General features: G+C 46.3%; 1 protein-coding gene and 1 non-coding gene across 2 annotated transcripts in view; one reads left to right on the top strand and one right to left on the bottom strand.

Annotated features, from left to right (window-relative positions):
• Positions 1 to 18,667, top strand: part of GON7 (GON7 subunit of KEOPS complex) — a 66,704-nt gene extending 48,037 nt beyond the window's left edge. The window contains exon 2 of the mRNA XM_044933324.2: positions 18,502 to 18,667. Coding sequence (XP_044789259.2) covers positions 18,502 to 18,563 — 62 coding nt within the window. The 3' untranslated portion in view covers positions 18,564 to 18,667. The remainder of the gene's footprint in view (positions 1 to 18,501) is intronic.
• LOC112581062 lies at positions 9,298 to 9,404 on the bottom strand. The gene has a single exon (XR_003105501.1). It is a non-coding gene; the product is annotated as a U6 spliceosomal RNA (small nuclear RNA).
• Positions 18,668 to 21,277: the final 2,610 nt, after the last annotated feature.

Below are 21,277 nucleotides of genomic sequence, written 5' to 3' on the forward strand. Positions count from 1 at the left end.
GCAGCCAGAGGGGTGTGGTCCAATCTAGAAGGAGATTGTTGGCATGGTAAGGCACCTGGTAGTGGCAGGAAGGAACAAGGCACAGTTTCCTGAAAAAAAAAAAAGAAAGAAAGAAAGAAACAGTAGGGGGCCTCATCTCGGTATACACTTGATGCTCTATAAATGCTTACAGATCTGCCTGGCTCTAAATGTGGCGGAACGCTGGGCTTCTTCCAGTTCCTCAAGCCTGCGGAGCTCTTTTTGGATGCTGGGCTTCCGGATGGCTCTTTCTCACCACCATCCCTGTGGCCTCGCTAACTCCAGCTCCTCCTTTGGATCTAGATTCGGGTTCGGTGCTTCTTCATTAAATGGCCTTTCCTGACCCTGCCCAGAATATCCTGCTCTATTTCTTTAGAACACTCAACACCTTGCTGTGACTTGTTTAATTCCTGCCCTCCCCCCAACCCCCAAGACTGTAAGTTCCAGTGTTCCCAGAGGTCCCAATAGCTCCTGGCCCAGTGGACAGCCCCGCAACTTGGAAGTGGGGGCAGCAGGGGCGTTTATGCCCTGTTGTTAAGCAAACCTCTGACCAATGGGAGGTGGGAGAAGTGAATAAATTCTTGCCCTTTTACCCTCCATGGACTGTCCTGAGATGAAATTTGTGTAGCTTTTGAGAAGATGGCCCTGGAAGATTAAGTACCCTCACATTGACAGTTTCCTCCTCACCCACCTCTCCTGTGAAGGGACAAGGATTTCCACTCTCTGGAATTTCACTCCCTTTTGAACTAGTAGTCAGAGTCTTCCCCTCAGGCTCTGCTTTCTGGGTAACTCAGGCTATGTGGCTAACTCTAGCTGGCATACATGAAAAAATTAAGTGTAGTGGCCTTTGGTTAGCACAGTGCTTAAACAAAGTTTCAGAAATCCCACCGGCTCCATCCCTAGGGCCTGCTTTTCCCCATTTTAGTTGTCTTTTTTTTTCCTTTTGGCCACGCAGCACGGATCTTAGTTCCCCTACAAAGGGATGGAACCTGTGCCCCCTGCAGTGGAAACTCAGTGTCCTAACCACTGGACTGCCAGGGAACTCCTTAGTTTTCTGCTTATTGAAGATTCCTCTGAATGGAGGCAAGGTTTCCACCTGCAGCTCCTGCTTGTTCTCACGCATGAACGCTTCTCCTACCTCCTGGCTTCAGGCTGAGACCAGAGTTGACCCTCATGGTCTGGGATGGGCCCAGGTAGGGTCACGTGTTTTCCTCTGACCCAATCACTGTGGTGGGTAAGGACCAAGATCCTTCTCTGGGTATCCTATCCTTTTAAGTTTCAGGAGCAGTGATAACGTGGCAGAAGGGGCAAGATGAGGCCCATAAAATACCATATGGGCTGTGGCATTGGAGAGGGGAGTACCACAGATGCAGATGGCAAGGAGTCTATGACCCACCCCCCTTCCTCTCATCCAGTACACACCCAGGGGAAGAGGAGAAGAGATCTGGGTGATCAGGTCCCCAAGCAGTCAGGATGGGAGGCCAGAGCTGGGGTGGACAGGCTCACTTCTACAACGGGCTCTCCCCAGAGCAGCCTCTGCTGTCAGGGCCCTTGAATATAGCTCAGGCACACCCCCAACCATGAGGTCCAAGCTGGCACTGGTCTTCTGTGTTCTCCACAGCAGCATCAGGACCTGTCTGCTGTAAAACTCTCAGTTTGGAGGCTTCCCAGGGACCCAGACATGCCTCCACCAAGGGCTGAGTTCACGCAGGGTTGTGGACCCCAGGTAGAAGCAGCCTGGAGGCTCCTCATTTACTACAAGCTTTCAGCCAGGTAAACCCTCCCCTTCCCCTTGGGGAGACACCATCCTAGAGAAGTCTCCTTCTAGAGGTCAGCCAGGACTTTCCAGACACCAGGCCAGAGGCTCCCTCTGGGCTGTCTGCTCAGTCATGGGGTCACCATCCTCCACCATGAGAGCCTTCTGGGCCTCAGTGCTGTGTCTTTGGACACTCTTATTCCCACTGCGATAGTGTCTGCACCTCCATGGGACCTGGGGCCCTGTGGAGTTGGTTCTCAGCCCCTGGTGCCTGCTGAGAAGTGTCAACACTCATAGAGCGCTTACCACCCCAGGAACTGTCTAAGAACTTCATGATATGGATTCATTTCACCCTTATGGGAAGACCCTGAGAACAATGTCTATTGACCATGACCGGAACCCAATCTGAAAAAAGAGATCAGTAAAAAACATTTTGGTGACCTTTAGGCCAATATGAACTGAGGATTAGATGATGTAAAGAATTATTGTTACTTTTGTGAGATATGATAATAATGTTGTGGTTCCTGTAGGAGAAAAAAGTCACTTTGGGGCATAACAAATCATTAGAGGTAAAATTTGATGATGTCTATGCTTTACTTTAAAAATTCAATTAGATGACAATTAAACGAAACAAATATGGCAAAATACTAAAGACGGTTAAATCTGGGATAGTGGTATATGGGTGTTTATTACACTTATCTCTACTTTTCTGTACATTTGAACATTTTATAATAAAAAACAAAAACTTTGGGGTACTTCCCTAATGGCCCAGTGGTTAAGAATCTGCCTTCCAATGCAGGGGATGTGGGTTGGACCCCTGGTCAGGGAACTAAGATCCCACATGCCGAAGGCGGGGCACGTGAATCAGCAAACTACAGTGAAAGATCCTATTTGCTGCAACTAAAACCTGATGTAGACAAATAAATGTATTAAAATTTTTTAAATAGGAGGTAATTAGTAATCTCATTTTACAGATGAGAAAGCTGAGGCATGGAGAGGTCAGGTAGAGAGTGGCTGAGCTGGAATTAAGCCCTGCCTCACACACCCTGTTTCTCAACACAATGACGCATGCTCATGTTTGATAAATATTTGTTACAACAGTGGTCTTTAGGGTTTGGGCTGTTCCACCTCAGATGTGTTCCTGGAATACATGTTTTACCTTGGGTCCCAGGTCACACACCCAGAGCTTTCCAAGTGGCCTCTAGATTGACTAGGCTCCTACCGAACTCCTAGTCTCCTAACAGTTTTCCACAGGGCAGCCAGAGGGACTTTTCTGGACTGTAGCCTGCTAGGCTCCTTTGTCCACGGAATTTTCCAGGCAAGAATACTGGAGTGGGTAGCTATTCCCTTCTCCAGGGGATCTTCCCAACCTAGGGATTGAACCTAGGTCTCCTGCATTGCAGGCAGATTCTTTACTGTCTGAGCCACCAGGGAAGTCCCCCAATTTTTTTTTTTTTTATTATAAAATGATCAAATGTACAGAAAAGTAGAGATAAGAGTACAATGAGCACCTATATATCCATAATTCTCTGGATATACAATATCTATGTATCCATACTTCCATGGAAATATGTACTTCTCTGGATATAGAATAATGCACACAATTTAAAATTCAAATAATGCCAAGGAAAAATTTCAAAGAAAATACAGTAAAAAATGATTCTCCCTGGGAATTCCTTCATAGTCCAGTGGTTAGGACTCGGCACTTTTACTGCAGGAAATCCAGGTTCAGTCCCTGGTAGGGGAATTAATATCCCACAAGCCACATGGCACGGCCAAAAAAAAAAAAAAAGGTGATTCTCCCTGCCATTCAGCCACTGGGTTCCTGCATGGAGGCCAGCACTCTACCTAGTATCCTTTCAGATCCGGTCTAAGTGCATAGAAGCAAATAGGAACAGGGGAGGAAAGGCAAGACCTCCTTCTGCTCTGTCCCCTACCCTACCTACCTCTAACCAGGGGAGCTCCGTTTTACGTTTTTTATAGCTTGGCCTCTTCTATAAGATCTTATTTGAAGAAGGGGTTCCTAGTGCTAAAAAAAGGTGGGAAGTCACTGGCTAAACTGACACAGCAGCCCTTCCCCGCCTGGTCCACCTTTACAGCCAATGGGCCCCCCTCCCAGCCAACTCACGTTCAGCCACACCAGGTGACTGTCCCCCATTCATGCCCTGCGCTTTCTCATCTACCACTTTGCTCGTGGCATTGCTGGAATGACTTTGTCTCTGCTTGGTGAGTTCATCCTTTAAGATCCACCTCAAATATCACCTCCTGCATTAGTCGTCTGTCACCTGTCATGTCCAACTCTGTGCAACTCCATGGACTGCAGCCCTCCAGGCTCCTCTGTTCATGAGATTATCCAGGCAAGAATAGTGGAGTGGGTTGCCATGCCCTCCTCCAGGGGATCTTCCTGGCCCAGGAAAGAAACACGCCTCTCTTATGTCTCCTGCATTGGCAGGGGGTGTCTTTACCAACTGAGACAGCAGGGAAGTCCGGTCATCTATCACATTGTAACAAATCACCCTAAAACCTTGTAGCTTAAAACAATAAGTATTTATTATCTTCCTCCATTTGTGAGGGTCGGATCTGAGGGTGGCTTAGCTGGGTGATTCTGGCTCAGGGTCTCTCATGAGGTGGTAGTCAAGCTGTTGACAGGGCTGCGGTCTCCGTTGAGGGCCTGACTGCCTACCACACTTGCCTGGCTGTCGGCAGACAGCCACGGGTCCTGGGTCCTTTCCTCAGGGCTGCTCATGACCTGCCAGCTGGCTTCCTCTCGAGCAAGTGATCCAAGAGAGCAAGACAGAGGGGACCCAGCATGGAAGCCACGATCTTCCATAACCTGTGCTCGGAAGTTTCCTATCATCACCTCCACTTTATTCTATCAGTCACACAGACCAACCCCAATGCCGTGTGGGAGGGAGCTACAGGGGGGTGTGAATATCAGGAAGCGAGGCTCACTGGGGCCATCTCAGAGGCTGCCAGCCTCAGATCTCCCATGTAGTCCTTGGGGGATTGGCACTTTGAATACCCTTCTGTGAAGCTTGTGTTGTGGATGGTGGCATTAGTGGTAAAGAACCCACCTGCCAATCCAGGACATGTAAGGGATGCAGGTTTGATCCCTGGCTCTAGAAGTTCCCCTGGAGGAGGCCATGGCAACCCGCTCCACTATTCTCGCCTGGAGAATCCCATGGACAGAGAAGCCTGGAGGGCTCCAATCCATGGGGTCACAAAGAGTTGGACACGACTGAAGTGACTTAACATTCACACACCAGTCTCACTCCCAGATGGCAAACTCTTGGGGGACAGTTACTAAACCTTATTTATCTTCCCCCTCCTTTTTAGGCCCACATATTCTCTAACATAGAGTACACATTCAAAAAACGTCAAATTAATTCTGAAGGCATGCATAGATGAATAAATGAATGAATTAGTAACTCTCTGGGTGGATAATTCAAAAGACTAGAGGAGATGGCATGAACATATGATTAATTTACCCCATTTTCTGCCACAAGATACCTAAGATGTTCGTTGCTTAGAGCTTGCTTTCTTTTCCTCTGGTTACTTCTCCTTCCCCAACGCCTCATGGTTACAGCATCAGAGGGCTTTCTCAACATCTTGGTCTAACAGCGGTTCACCTCTCATCACAGCTGATTGGATCAGGGCCAAGCACCTGACCCAAGATGGGCCAATGGGCTTCAAGGAACTTGAAATGGGACTAAGAGAGGCCAAGCTTCAGTCTGGCTGCTTCCTTGCCAAAAGGGTCCTGGAAATCTGGAGACTGTTGACAGTAGCAGTTCTTTGATCCATGGACTGGGGAGCAGAGAAAGCCAGTCTGCTCCAATAGGAGGGTGAGAAGGAAGAGAGAGGGGAAGGGTAGCCGAGTTTGCAGAAGCCCACAGTTCCTGCTTCCTGTTCAATCTGAACCTGGCTGCAGCTCCAGCTTGATCCCCATGAGACACACGTATATATTTTAAAAATTTGTATACGCTTTTAAAGGTTACTTTCTATTTGCAGGTATTACAAGATATTGGCTGTAGTCCCCGTGTTACAAATACATCCTTGAGCCTGTCTTATACCCAATACTCTCCCATCCCTAGATTGCCCTCCCCAACTTGTATTCTTATAATAGGGGCTCAAGCAATGGTGTGCTAGAGCTGGTTCACACTGGCTCCTGAAAGCTAGTTGTACATCTCTCTCCATGGGAGCACCTGGGAGCTTGACATAGACCATAGCCACGATAGTCACATCATAGAAATCAGAAGATGCTACAGATAGTATCCCCCAGTAATAAAAACTGGTTATTAAACATTAACAAGCACATCACTGGGTTTAAGATAATTCCAGGGGGCTTCTGTAAGGTACAGCGTAAACAGTCTTTCTGACTAAAGCCTCTGCTGGACAAGCTCCTACTCAGGCTCTGTGGCCCAATGCATCTCCCTTGAGAAGCCTCCTCTGCTGTTTGTGGCAAGCTGGTTCTCCATGTATTCCCAGAGCCTAGGAGACACTGTGAGACTATCCAGAACTCTGAGGGCTACGTGACACAGGCCAGGCATGAGACAGACACCCCACCTAGGCAATAATCGCCTATTGCCCTTGGAGTGAAGTCCAGGCTCCCCAGCAAGGCCGACTGTTCCTCTGAGCCATGGCCCTTGCCCTCCTCGCATCTCATTCCTGCCCACTCCATCCCCACCCCATCACCTCGCCCTGGCCTCCTCAGCTTTCCCAACCTCTAGCCCAGAATCTCTACCCCGTGAGCTGTCAGCCATTTGGAGACTATGATAAAGATCACAGACCTTCGCTTTGAAGGAAGCAGGCATACACACACACACACAAAGATTTGCCTATAACTTCAAGGCTTCATGGACCAAACAGCTTCTTTCCCTTTAAAAAAAATGTTATGTGGTTATTTATTTATTTTTGGCTATGCTGGGTCTTCCTTGCTGCACAGGTTTTTTTCTACTTTTGGACAGCAAGGCCACTCTCCAGCTGTGGTGCTCAGGCTTCTCTTGTTGCAGAGCACAGGCTCTAAGGTGCAAAGCTTCCGAAGTTGGCAGCTCTAAAACTCTAGAGCGCAGGCTCAGTAAATGTGGCGCACGGGCTCACTTGCTCCGTGCAATGTGGGGTCATCCCAGATCCAAGGATCCAACCCATGTCTCCTGCATTGGCAGGCAGATTCTCTACCACTGAGCCCTTAGGAAAGCCCCTTTTCTCTGAAGCCTTTCCTGACTCCAACACCCCACGTGCCCCACTTTACCCCAAACATAGCTCTATGTCAGCACCTTCAGCGCTCTTAAACTAACATTTATGTTTAAAAAAAATATTTACTTATTTGCCTATGCTGTCTTATCTGTGGCACACACGATCTTTATCTTCATTGCAGTATGAGAACTCTTACTTGTGGGTTGTGGGATCTAGTTCCCTGGGCAGGGATCAAACCCTGGCCCCCACATCGGGAGTACAGAGTCTTAACCACTGGGCCAACCACCAGGGAAGTCCCACTTATATTTAACTTTGGGTCTTGTGCTTCACTGGCTGCTCCTCAGGGAAGCATCTGTCCCCATCTTATTTAGAGTACATGAGTGACCAGGGGATGCCTGAGGTGTGTCCTGACACTGAGTTCTAATCATGAGATCAGGGTGTCTCTACAGACACAGCCCCCTGCCTAAGCACAATCGTGTGTCCTTCGAGGCTGGCATCAACATTGCTAAAGGGAGAAGATGCCAACCAGAGTCAGGCCAAGGCACATGTGGAGGGTGAAAATCAGCTGTCTCTATGGCTGGTGTATTCCCAGAAACCAGGGCTCTGGGGGCGTGCCTTGGGCAAAGGAAGAGCGCCTCAAGTGTGGTACCACGGGAAGAGCCTGAACTCTGGGTCTCAGAGATCTGCGTTCAGATTCTAGCTCTGCCACTCATGGCTTTTGGCCATGAGCAGCTCACCTTGTCTCTCTGAGCCTGTTTTCCCACCTGTCAAACCCTACTTGACTGAGTCACTGCTAAGATGAAAAGAGATGATCTGTAGGTTGTGCCTGGGACACAGGAGTTTGGTCAATAAAAGTTAGTGTCCTTCTTTCTTGTATTTCTGTCATGTTGGTCACATGCAATAGAAATCAACTCTGTTAACTAAAGCCAAACGAGGAATTTATTTGTAAGAGTGGCAGAGACTGCTTGCTGTCCCCCAATTTCTGTTATCCCTTTCTCTCATGGTAAAGTAATTTTTAGCTAGGAACATAGTTGCTTGGCTGAATACTGCATTTTCTCCCCCAACTTCCCTTGCAGATTGGCATAACCCAGTGACAGTATTCTCTAGAGAACGTGATGTGACCAGAAGTGATTTGTACAATTTCTAGGTCATGTCCTTAAAGGGAAGACACATACTCACCTCTTTCCTCATTTCTTCTGTCCTTCTGGCTGGAACAGGGATGTGCTGGCAGGAGGTGGAGCAGCCATACTGACCTATGAGGTAGCAGCTGAGTGTTGAGGATGCAGAGAAAAAAGACAGAAAGAGCCTGGGTTCCTAATGAATTATTGGAGGGAGGCTCTGCACCCGCTCAGACTTTAAAAGGCAAGAGAATTAAACTGTTATTTGTTCAGCCGTTGTCAATCTTCGGATTTTTGTTATAGCAGCCAAACCTATATACTATCTAATACTCAGTGCTTTAGACTGTATACCCCTAAAATTTGTATGTTAAATGCTAACTGCAATATGGTGGCATTTGAAAGGGGGGGCCTTTGGGAGGTGATTAGGTCATGAGGACAGAGCTTTCATGAATGGGATTACTGTCCTTATAAAACAGACCTCAGAGAGCTCCCTGGCCCCTTCCATCATGTGAGAACACAGTGAGAAGACAGACAGTAGTTTTTGCTAGAAACAGAGTTGGCCAGAAACTTGATCTTGGACTTCCCAACCTCCAAAACTGTGAGACAGAAATTTCTGTTGTTTACAGGACACTCAGTCTATGGTAATTTTGTTTTAGCAGCCAAATAGACTAAGATACTTAGTAAACCACAAGGAACTCACGGTATCCAAAAGAGAGCCAGACAAATGTTTACATTGTTTTGACTTTAACTATTGTTGGTTTGACAGTTGTCTTTGTGACAATTGTCTTTGGACTACTCAGTTGACTCTTGTGTTACTTTGATATACACACATCATTTTGTTTGTTTTTAGTATATCCTAACATTTGGCACAAGATATTCCAGGCTCTTCTTGTAATTTCCATGCCTTAGCCTTGGACTTATTCATTTGAATAATGAGTTTCAGTGGTTTAGTGGAGAATGGTGATTAGAAACCATGACCTATGTGCTATGTACGCTTATTGATACCAAGCTGACACTGCTTCTTGGCTTTCTGGCAGACCAAACTAGGCAATATACATGTATATATGTGTGTGTAGGCATGTATAGGTTAATACACACATCTAATGCCAACTCTTCCATCTATACATCCTTTTAAAAACCATGAATTTATACCAGCATTTCTAAATCCAATTCAACATTCAGAATTTAGTCTTTCCTTCTTTTATTTTCTTTTTAAATATGGAATGCTTCCTGAACTTTCACATCATCCTTGCACAGGGGCCATGCTAATTTTCTCTCTATTGTTGCAATTTTAGTGTATGTGCTGCTGAAGTGAGCACGCCCTCTTTTCCAATAGGACATTACTCTCTTCCCTGGTGGTGAGCAACTGGATCCCATTATCTTCACTCTATTTCCGTGTTTGCTTGCTCCCCTGTTTGTACCAATTCCTTGACCACTAGAACTCCCCGGCCCTGCTACGTCCTCAGCTTGGCCGAGGGAAATGGGGACAGACCAGATGCACATCTTAAGATAATATCAATCCCTTTGCTTTCCTCCCCCCACCTCCACTCCCCATCAAATAGCCTCCTTGTTACAATTTGGGCTCCATTTAGCTTGCTTATAGGCACTTATTTCCCAGGTGGCACTAGTGGTAAAGAACCCACCTGCCAATGCAGGAGACACAAGATACTCGGATTCGATCCCTGGAGGAAGATCTCCTGGAGGAGGAAATGGCAACCCACTGCAGCATTCTTGCCTGGGGAATCCCATGGACAGGGGAGTCCGGCAAGCTACAGTCCATGGGGTCACAAGGAGTCTGAGACGCCTGAAACAATTTAGCGCACACACACACACACAGGTACAGAACAAAGTAATCTCTAGGCCACAGGGAAGCTGAGATTGGATTTGCCTTCTGCTTGAAGAAAGAAGGTGCTCATCAAAAGGACTGGACTGCAGGGCGCCTTTGAAGGAGGACACTGTCCAGCACAAAGCCTGGATGCTTCTCTAGCCTGAGCCCTACTGGGCAGACAGGCGCTCAGGTAGCTGTTCTTCAAGAGCATCCAGCTAACGCCCTTCCCATCTTCTGATCCCATCCTCTATTACCATCACCACCACGCAAACAGCATCCCTGCCAGGTATCACGCTGACAGCTTTGTGTGTGTTCTTTCTTTTCAGTCCTCACAGTAATATTAGGGGGAGGCACCATGATGGTCCGTATTTTACAGATGAGGATAAGTCTTGGAAAAGTGAGGGAACCTGCCCAAGGTCACGTGACAAGCATCGAGGTCATTACTTGAGCCCTTGAAGTCCAGCTCCGCCAGCTCCATTGTCCTGCTCTGAGCCCTTGACCTCTCACTTCAGTCTTCTCTTGACCTCCACCTGTCGTTCTGACACTGCCCATGCTCTGGCTAGTTCTAGCTTTGTCCAGGAAATTGAGTCCTGGGTGCACAAAAGCTGTCAGTGCCAAGCTTTTAAAGAAATACCACCTTGTGATATTTAACACGTGCCTCCCCAAATATGTAACATACATGTGTGTGTGTGCTAAGTCGCTTTCGTCGTGTCTGACTCTTTGCGACCCCATGGACCATAGCCTGCCAGGCCCCTCTGTCCACGGGATTCTCCAGGCAAGAATACAGGAGTCGGTTGCCATGCCCTCCTCCAGGGATCTTCCTGCATGAGTAGGTGGGTTCTTTACCAACACCACCACCACCTGGGAAGACCAATGTAACCTGCATACACAAGTCATAAAACAGTAATAAAAGAATCCCCATGCCCCAAACCTACTGCCAACTTAAACATACACTAACAAATGCTTTTTAATTAGGCTTAATCTTTTATATTTTTAGAGAGCCTTTGTGTTTTCAAAATGCAAAACCTTTTTCAATTTAATCTCCTCACTGCAAAGCTGCATATCCCCTGTGGATTAGCCAGCTCCCTCCCTTTGTCATCTTTTCTCTGAGGGGTGAGTCCCTGGCTGCTGTGTGTGTGTGTTTCAATCACATTTCTGACAACAAGTCCTATGGGTCTTGTCCAACTTTACTTTCAGATACATCACGAATCTGGCCACCTCTAGCCTTCTTCCCTAATCCAAGTCATGGGCAAGGCTGGATCCTGGCAGTAGCCTCTTAGCTACCATCCATCAGGCAACCACAGTGAGCTTTTAAAAAAAAAAAAAAGGAATCAGATTATGTCCCTTTCCTACTTGGTCCTGACCCCTGGGACATGTCTGCCTGCCGTCTCAATCCTGAGTCCTCGCACTGACCTAGGGATAGGGTCAGAGCCACGGTCTTTGCCAAGGCTCACAAGCCTTACTTCCATGGGTTCCTCTTCAGCCCCTCACCCCCAACTCTGATATGTGCACACACAACACCCTGTTCCTTCTGCCTGGAATGCTTTTCCCCAGGTATGATCATGGCTCCTTCCTTCCTCCTGTAGGGCCGCTGATCACTGCCATCTTTGGTTCTTTTGATCACTCTTTTTTTTTTTTTTTGCTGAGCAGCATGTGGGATCTTAGTTCCCTGACCAGGGATTGAACCTGCACCCCCTGCACTGGAAGGGCAGAGTCTTAACTACTAGACCGCCAGGAAGCCCCGCCTTTTATCACATTTTATAAGCATAAGATAAATTCACAGAAAATAAAACCTACCTAAGCACATACTTAAAAAAAAAAAATTAATAGGATGTACTATAACGTAAAGGAGAAATAAAAGAAAATGAATGTTTAATCATTTAATATGTATTTTAACAAGTAGATCTGGCAGCTCTCTGCACTTATACCTAGAGTTCTTATAAATGTGACAACCACACAGATGCAATGTGTTGACTCAAATTCCACAGAGATGTGATTTCTTAAAACAGTGAACAGTTCTTGGTGGAGTCCCAAGCAAGACAAAATGTAACCTTCTCTTTGTGTATTAGATACATAGTTCTTGAATTCCTGAAGATGCAGTGAGTGATAAATCTGTGTACAAAATACTTTCTGCTTATTTATAAAACCATTTTAGGTTCTAGGCTTATATAATTATAAGCAGAGTTTTCAGCTACATAGATGTCTGCTGGGACATTCCAGAGTTGCACAAAGGAAGTACGTTTTTAATCTCTCATCCTTTCATTTGTCTTGTGCCCTTCAGGATGTCTGGCATGCCTGCTTGTCGTTCAGTTGCTAAGTCGTGTCTGACTCTGTGAACCCACTGACTGCCGCACTCCAGCTTTCCCTGTCTTTCACTAACTCCCAGGGTTTGCTCAGACTCACATCCATTGAGTCAGTGATGCCATCCAACCATCTCATCCTCTGTCCACCCCCGGCTCCTGTCCTCAATCTTTCCCTGCATCAAGGTCTTTTCCAAGGAGTCCGTTCTTCACAACAGGTGGCCAAAGTATTGGAGCTTCAGCTTCAGCATCAGTCCTTCCAATGAATATTCAGGGTTGATTTCCTTTAGAACTGACTGGTTTGATCTCCTTGCTGTCGAAGGGCTTCTCAAGAGTCTTCTCCAACATCACAGCTTGAAAGTATCAATTCTTCGGCACTCAGCCTTCTTTCTGGTCCAACTCTCACATCCATACATGACTACTGGAAAAACCATAGCTTTGACTCTATGGACCTTTGTGGGCAAAGTGATGTCTCTGCTTTCTAATACACTGTCTAGGTTTGTCATGCCTTTCCTTCCAAGGATCAAGTATCTTAATTTTATGGCTGCAGTCACTGTCACCATGATTTTGGAGTCTGAGCAAAGAAAATATGTCATTGCTTCCACTTTTCCTCCATTTGCCATGAAGTGATAGAACTGGATGCTATGATCTTAGTTTTTTTAATATTACTTTTATGTATTTATTTCTATCTATTTTGACAGAATGTGGTTCACTGGAGAAGGGAATGGAAAACCACTTCAGTATTCTTGCCTTGAGAACCCCATGAACAGTATGAAAAGGCAAAATGATAGGATACTGAAAGAGAAACTCCCCAGGTCAGTAGGTGCCCAATATGCTACTGGAGATCAGTGGAGAAATAACTCCAGAAAGAATGAAGGGATGGAGCCAAAGCAAAAACAATACCCAGCTGTGGATGTGACTGGTGATAGAAGCAAGGTCCAATGCTGTAAACAGCAATGTTGCATAGGAAACTGGAATGTCAGGTCCATGAATCAAGGCAAATTGGAAGTGGTCAAACAAGAGATGGCAAGAGTGAATGTCGACATTCTAGGAATCAGCGAACTGAAATGGACTGGAATGGGTGAATTTAACTCAGATGACCATTATATCTACTACTGCGGGCAGGAATCCCTCAGAAGAAATGGAGTGGCCATCATGGTCAACAAAAGAGTCCGAAATGCAGTACTTGGATTCAATCTCAAACACGACAGAATGATCTCTGTTCATTTCCAAGGCAATCCATTCAATATCACAGTAATCCAAGTCTATGCCCCAACCAGTAACGCTGAAGAAGCTGAAGTTGAATGGATCTATGAAGACCTACAAGGCCTTTTAGAACTAACACCCAAAAAGATGTCCTTTTCATTATAGAGGACTGGAATGCAAAAGTAGGAAGTCAAGAAACACCTGGAGTAACAGGCAAATTTGGCCTTGGAATACAGAATGAAGCAGGGCAAAGACTAATAGAGTTTTGCCAAGAAAATGCACTGGTCATAACAAACACCCTCTTCCAACAACACAAGAGAAGACTCTATACATGGACATCACCAGATGGTCAACACCGAAATCAGATTGATTATATTCTTTGCAGCCAAAGATGGAGAAGCTCTATACAGTCAGAAAAAACAAGACCAGGAGCTGACTGTGGCTCAGACCATGAACTCCTTATTGCCAAATGCAGACTTAAATTGAAGAAAGTAGGGAAAACTACTAGACCATTCAGGTATGACCTCAATCAAATCCCTTATGATTATACAGTGGAAGTGAGAAATAGATTTAAGGGCCTAGATTTGATAGATAGAGTGCCTAATGAACTATGGAATGAGGTTCGTGACATTGTACAGGAGACAGGGATCAAAACCATTCCCATAGAAAAGAAATGCAAAAAAGCAAAATGGCTGTCTGGGGAGGCCTTACAAATAGCTGTGAAAAGAAGAGAAGCGAAAAGCAAAGGAGAAAAGGAAACATATAAACATCTGAATGCAGAGTTCCAAAGAATAGCAAGAAGAGATAAGAAAGCCTTCTTCAGCGATCAATGCAAAGAAATAGAGGAAAACAACAGAATGGGAAAGATTAGGGATCTCTTCAAGAAAATCAAGATACAAAAGGAACATCTCATGCAAAGATGAGCTCGATAAAGGACAGAAATGGTATGGACCTAACAGAAGCAGAAGATATTAAGAAGAGATGGCAAGAATACACAGAAGAACTGTACAAAAAAGATCTTCACGACCCAGATAATCACGATGGTGTGATCACTGACCTAGAGCCAGACATCCTGGAATGTGAAGTCAAGTGGGCCTTAGAAAGCATCACTACGAACAAAGCTAGTGGCGGTGATAGAATTCTAGTTGAGCTGTTCCAAATCCTGAAAGATGATGCTGTGAAAGTGCTGCACTCAATATGCCAGCAAATTTGGAAAATTCAGCAGTGGCCACAGGAATGGAAAAGGTCAGTTTTCATTCCAATCCCAAAGAAAGGCAATGCCAAAGAATGCTCAAACTACCACCCAATTGCACTCATCTCACACGCTAGTAAAGTAATGCTCAAAATTCTCCAAGCCAGGCTTCAGCAATATGTGAACCATGAACTTCCTGATGTTCAAGCTGGTTTTAGAAAAGGCAGAGGAACCAGAGATCAAATTGCCAACATCTGCTGGATCATGGAAAAAGCAAGAGAGTTCCAGAAAAGTATCTATTTCTGCTTTATGACTATGCCAAAGCCTTTGACTGTGTGGATCACAATAAACTGTGGAAAATTCTGAAAGAGATGGGAATACCAGACCACCTGATCTGCCTCTTGAGAAATTTGTATGCAGGTCAGGAAGCAACAGTTAGAACTGGACATGGAACAACAGACTGGTTCCAAATAGGAAAGGGAGTTCGTCAAGGCTGTATATTGTCACCCTGTTTATTTAACTTATATGCAGAGTATATCATGAGAAACGCTGGACTGGAAGAAGCACAAGCTGGAATCAAGATTGCTGGGAGAAATATCAATAACCTCAGATATGCAGATGACACCAGCCTTATGGCAGAAAGTGAAGAGGAACTCAAAAGCCTCTTGATGAAAGTGAAAGTGGAGAGTGAAAAAGTTGGCTTAAAGCTCAACATTCAGAAAACGAAGATCATGGCATCCAGTCCCATCACTTCATGGGAAATAGATGGGGAAACAGTGGAAACAGTGTCAGACTTTATTTTTCTGGGCTCCAAAATCACTGCAGATGGTGACTGCAGCCATGAAATTAAAAGACGCTTACTCCTTGGAAGGAAAGTTATGACCAACCTGGATAGCATATTCAAAAGCAGAGACATTACTTTGCCAACAAAGGTCCATCTAGTCAAGGCTATGGTTTTTCCTGTGGTCATGTATGGATGTGAGAGTTGGACTGTGAAGAAGGCTGAGCGCTGAAGAATTGATGCTTTTGAACTGTGGTGTTGGAGAAGACTCTTGAGAGTCCCTTGGACTGCAAGGAGATCCAACCAGTCCATTCTGAAGGAGATCAGCCCTGGGATTTCTTTGGAAGGACTGATGCTAAAGCTGAAACTCCAGTACTTTGGCCATCTCATGCGAAGAGTTGACTCATTGGAAAAGACTCTGATGCTGGGAGGGATTGGGGGCAGGAGGAGAAGGGGACGACAGAGGATGAGATGGCTGGATGGCATCACTGACTCAATGAACATGAGTCTAAGTGAACTCTGGGAGTTGGTGATGGACAGGGAGGCCTGGCGTGCTGCAATCCATGGGGTCGCAAAGAGTCGGACACGACTGAGCGACTGATCTGGTCTTATCTGATTTCTATCTTTGGATGTTCTGGGTCTTTGTTGCTATGAGGGCTTCTCTCTAGTCGTGGAGAGTGGGGCGGCTACTTTCTAGCTGCGGTGCATGGGCTTATCGCTGCGGTGGCTTCTCTTGTTGCAGAGCATGGGCTCTCGAGGGTCCGGCTGCAGTAGCTACATATTGCAGGCTCTAGAGCACAGGCTCAGGAGTTGTGGTGCATGGGCTTTGTTGCTCTGAGACGTGGGATCTTCCTGGGTCAGGGATTGAACCTGTGTCTCCTGCATTGGCTGGTGAGTTCTTTACTGCTGAGCCACCAAGGAAGCCCAATCTGGTTTTTTTTTTTTGTTTTTTTTTTTAATGTTGAGTTTCAAGCTAACTTTTTCACTCTCCTCTTTCACCCTCATCAAGAGGCTCTTCAGTTCCTCTTCGCTTTCTGCCATTAGAGTGGTATCATCTGCATATCTGAGGTTGCTGATATTTCTCCCGGCAATCTCGATTCCAGCTTGTGCTTCATCCAGCCGGCATTTCACATGATGTACTCTGCATGTGAGTTAAATAAGCAGGGTGACAATATACAGCCTTGACATACTCCTTTCCCAATCTTCAACCAGTCCATTGTTCCATGTTCGGTTCTAACTGTTGCTTCTTGACCTGCATGCAGGTTTCTCAGGAGACAGGTAAAGTGGTCTGGTACTGCCATCTCTTTAAGGGTTTTCCACAGTTTGTTGTGATCCACACAGTAAAAGGCTTTAGTGTAGTCAATGAAGCAGAAGTACATGTTTTTCTGGAACTCTCTTGCTCTCTCCATGATCCAGTGAATACTGGTGCGCTTGCACTGGCCAGCTAAACATCTGGCGTGCAAGCTGCCCACTCCCCCGTTTTTGTGACAGGCAGAAAAAGCCCGGGAAATTGTCAAAATGTCCACTAGGTGGAGCTACAATCCAGGGTGAGACCCATAGGTGGGCCCCCGTCCCCCGCCCCACCCTTTTGATTTTTCCTCTCCTCAAGCACCGCTCCCTTATCTCGTACAGTGGTCTATGTTTTTCGTCTGTGTCTGAGACTAGAGTAGGACCTGCGGGAGGGCAGGGCTTGTGTTTTTCGACGCTGCATCCCCAATGCCCAGAGCAGCGGCTGGCACGTGGAGGGCCTTCAGGGAGGGAGCGGATACATGAGTGCTGCCCCAGACCACTCTAATTTCCGTCTCTGGAATTCGACATTAAAGTGGGTGCAGAATCGTCTCAGGAGAGAGGCTGGGTAAGGTGTCACACATCCACCAAGCACAAGGCCTGGGTTTTGAAAAGCAGGCACTCTGTCCACACGCAGAACTGCCAGGCTATGTCCGACTCTTTGCGACCCCAGGGACTGCAGCACGCCAGGCTCCCCTGTCCTTCACCATCTCCCGGAGCTCGCTCAGATTCACGTCCATTGAATCAGTGATGTTATCTAACCATCTCATCTTCTGCTGCCCGCTTCTCCTCTTGCCCTCCTCGGCCTGTGTACCCCTCCTGATACACTCTGGGCGGGGCTGCGTGTGTGACAGCAGAAAGGAGTCTCGCTTAGGAGCCAGAGAGCCAGGTTCAAGGTGTTGTTTGGCCACCCACTTGCTGTGTGACATCGAGCAGGCCACTTGGCCTCAGCCCCTTTATCTATCAAAGGAAGTGGTGGAACCAGTCAAAAAAGCTAATTTGATGCAAGGCCAGGTAAACAGACATATTATTGTCTGTCTCAAGACAAGAGATTTCAACCCTACCTTGAGGCAGCCAGGAGGACCCAGGTGGGCCCGGGAGAGCCTGGAGCAAATTCTAGGAGAACATCCAGCAAGGGTGTGATGACCATCCGCTCCTCTCCGAAGGGCAATCAGAGCACAGAGTCCTGTTGGGTGCCCAGTGTTGCCTGGCAGTCCTCACCAAGGGTCAGCGTCCGGAGGGGAGGCTGATGTCCACACTGCAGTAGTCAGCAGAGAGGGACTCCTCATGGTGACCTCTGTTTTAGGTTAAAGATGAAAAGTTCTAAAGAGGGAGTCAGAGGGAGTCTGAGGCTGGGTGCTAAAGACAGAAGGGCTTCCTGGAAGTTGGGGTGTGGATGTAACATGAAAGTGAAAGTTGCTCAGTTGTGTCCGACTCTTTGTGACCCCATGGACTATACAGGATTCATGGACTATACAGAATTCTCCAGGCCAGAATACTGGAGTGGGTAGCCTTTCCCTTCTCCAGGGGATCTTCCCAACCCAGGAATCGAACCAGGGTCTCCTGCATTGCAGGCAGATTCTTTACCAACTGAACTATCAGGGAAGCCCAGATGGAACATGGGCACTGTTGTGAATGAGCAGAAGTCAGCAGGAAAGGGGTCCAGAGAGCTTCTGGCAGATTTTGAGAGTATTTTCATGCCAACATGTTGGAGAGATGGTCCCTGACTTGTCTTTAAGCTTGGACACCCCCTTCCCCTGGCCCCTGACTGTCTGCTCTTAAGGCAAAACTTCTCCTGTCTCTTCTTTTCTCTTGCCACCGGGCCTTGAAAATCCACGAGAGGCTTTCCTCAAGGACAGCGTGGAAGAAGCTGCTCTGATCTAGTCCATCAGCCCTTCTGGGGCCAGGCCTGCCTGGATATTTCTGGCTCTCCCAAAAGAAAACAAGCTCTTGCCGAATAATATAAGCAGGCAAAAATCTTTACCCAACAAAACAAACAAACCCAGTTCCTCCAGGCCATGCCCAGCCTTCCTAATATGGCATCCGGGATAGGACCCTTGGCATCTGATCAACATGGATAGTCCCACTCCCAGGAGAAAAAAAGGAACTAAACCCAGGTGGCAGATAAAGGCCATATTCACACCGGGTTGGCTCCCAAGGTTGGATGGGCTCTTCACGGGTCGGGTTAAATATACCTGGATGAGATACAGGAGGCTGAGCTAAATTTGAATCTCAGCTACAGATACTTTTTTAAAAGTATGGACTGCCCTGGTGGTACAGATGATAAGGATTCATTTGCCAGTGCAGGGGACACAGGTCTGGGAAGAGCCCACATGCTGCAGAGCTGTTTAGCCCGTGTACCACGACTACTGAGCCCAGCACTGCAACCACTGAAGCCTGCAGGCCTGGAGCCTGTGTTCCGCAACAAGAGAAGCCTTCACAATGAGAAGCCCTCACACCAGCATGAAGAGTAGCCCCTGTTTGCCACAACTGGAGAAAGCCCACACACAGCAGTGAAGACCCAGCGCCACCAAGAGTAAAATAATAATAATAAAAAAAGTATAAGTACACCTCACAGGCCATTTGCGACATACCAAACACTTATCCATTGTTTATCAGAGATTCAAATTTAATTGGCTTCCAGTATTTGTATTTGCTGGATCCGGCAACATTTTGGGACTGCATGTAAATACAGTGAAGAAGAAAACTGGGCTCTGACTGGTGTCTTTAAAAAAAAAACAAAACACCAAAAACATTTTGTATTGGGATATAGCCAATTAACAATGTTTCAATAGTTCCACCAAACAGCAAAGGGACTTAGCCACACATACACTCGCTCAGTCGTGTCTGACTCTTTGCTACCCCGTGGACTATACAGTCCATGGAATTCTCCAGGCCAGAACACTGGAGCCTTTCCCTTCTCCAGGGGATCTTCCCAACCCAGGGATCAAATCCAGGTTTCCCACATTGCAGGCGGATTCTTTACCAGCTGAGCCACAAGGGAAGCCCGTACATGTATCCATTCTCCCCCAAACTCTCCTCCTATCCAGGCTGGCACATAACATTGAGCAGAGTTCCATGTGCTCTACAATAGGTTTTTGTTGGTTACCCATTTTAAATGTACCAGTGTGTCCATGATCTTCCCTAAGTCCTTAACTATCTCTTCCCGCCAGCAACCATGAGTTCGTAAGTCTTAGAGTCTCTTTCTGTTCTGTAAGTTCATTTGTAATGGAAGGAGCCCCTGTCAAAGAAGGACTTCGTGTGCAGATAACTCTGAGAGTTAGTACCTGATGTCATTTACATATGAAAACTCAGCCTCTTAGCACTAAAAATAGCTTTCACCATTTTAAAAGCTACCCTGGAAGTTTGAAGTCAGTTTCAGCCTTTGGGAAATATGTTTGACTTTTTGTTGCAGAAGGAGTTTGAACCCGTCATTGCCCTCTGAGGAGTCATTTCCAAGGACAAAACCATAAGTAAGCTTTAGGGATCCAGCACTATCTATAATAATTGTAACACGTTCATAGCAGTGCTGTACATAAGAGAATTGCCGAATCCTCCCAGAAAGATTGAAAACCAGAGAATAACTCAGGTCCAATATCCGGGGACCAGTTATGTGAGTTGATGGTCTAATTACTAGACAATTAGGCAGTCAACGAAACCAATGCTTATTAAAGCTGTTACAACACAGAGAGTGCTTAAAATTTGATGGTGAGAGGGGCCAAAACAGAATACAAAATTAAAATAAAAGCTTGTTACCTGTCGAGAGAAAAGACACTGAAAGGAAATAATGCTAATTTATTAGTATTGTTTTATAGGGTTTATAGGATTGCTAATTTGTGAGTGATTGTTAGGTAATTTTTTCTTCCATAGTTTCTTTTTCCTAAAGGCCCTTTAAAGAGTGTGTATTCATTTTATCTCATTAAAAAAGACCCTGATGCTGGGGAAGGCAGGAGGAGAAGGGGATGACAGAGGATGAGATGGTTGAATGGCATCACCGACTCAATGGACGTGAATTTAAGCAAGCTCCGGGAGATGGTGAAGGACAGGGAAGCCTGGCGTGCTGCAGTCCATGGGGTCACAAAGAGTCGGACATGACTGAGTGACTGAACAGCAATAACAATTCATTTTATCCTTAAAACAAAACAAAACTGAAAAGTCTACCAGGATCCTTCCTGTCTTCCCAGATAGACAGGCAGAATCCAGAATCTACCCAAGGTTATCTCACAGAGGTCTACACTGTGATTCTCTTGTCTTTCCTCCCTACCTTCCTGTAAATCAGAAGTACTAAAGAAATGCCTCTCAGGCACAGCCCTGCAAACAGTATAGTTGGAAAATTGAGCTGAGAACACATAAAGCCTGCTCTTGAGGGTCTTAACAGCCACACTGTTATGTAGAACCTGCTAATTAACCCCTAGATTCGCCTCCTCCAGAATGCCTGCCAGGATACCCTCTTCTTACACTCTCACAGGGCTCTACGTCCTCACCTGATTTCCCAGGTGAAGATCATGAGCTTCTTAAGGTCAAAGACTGTGTCTCTTTCTTCTGACTCCCTACAGCATGTAATTGGCCTCAAGATAGGTGTGAGTAGGGCTTCTCAG

The sequence above is a fragment of the Bubalus bubalis genome, chromosome 20 (assembly GCF_019923935.1).
Source record: "Bubalus bubalis isolate 160015118507 breed Murrah chromosome 20, NDDB_SH_1, whole genome shotgun sequence".
In the NCBI taxonomy this organism is placed as follows: domain Eukaryota; kingdom Metazoa; phylum Chordata; class Mammalia; order Artiodactyla; family Bovidae; genus Bubalus; species Bubalus bubalis.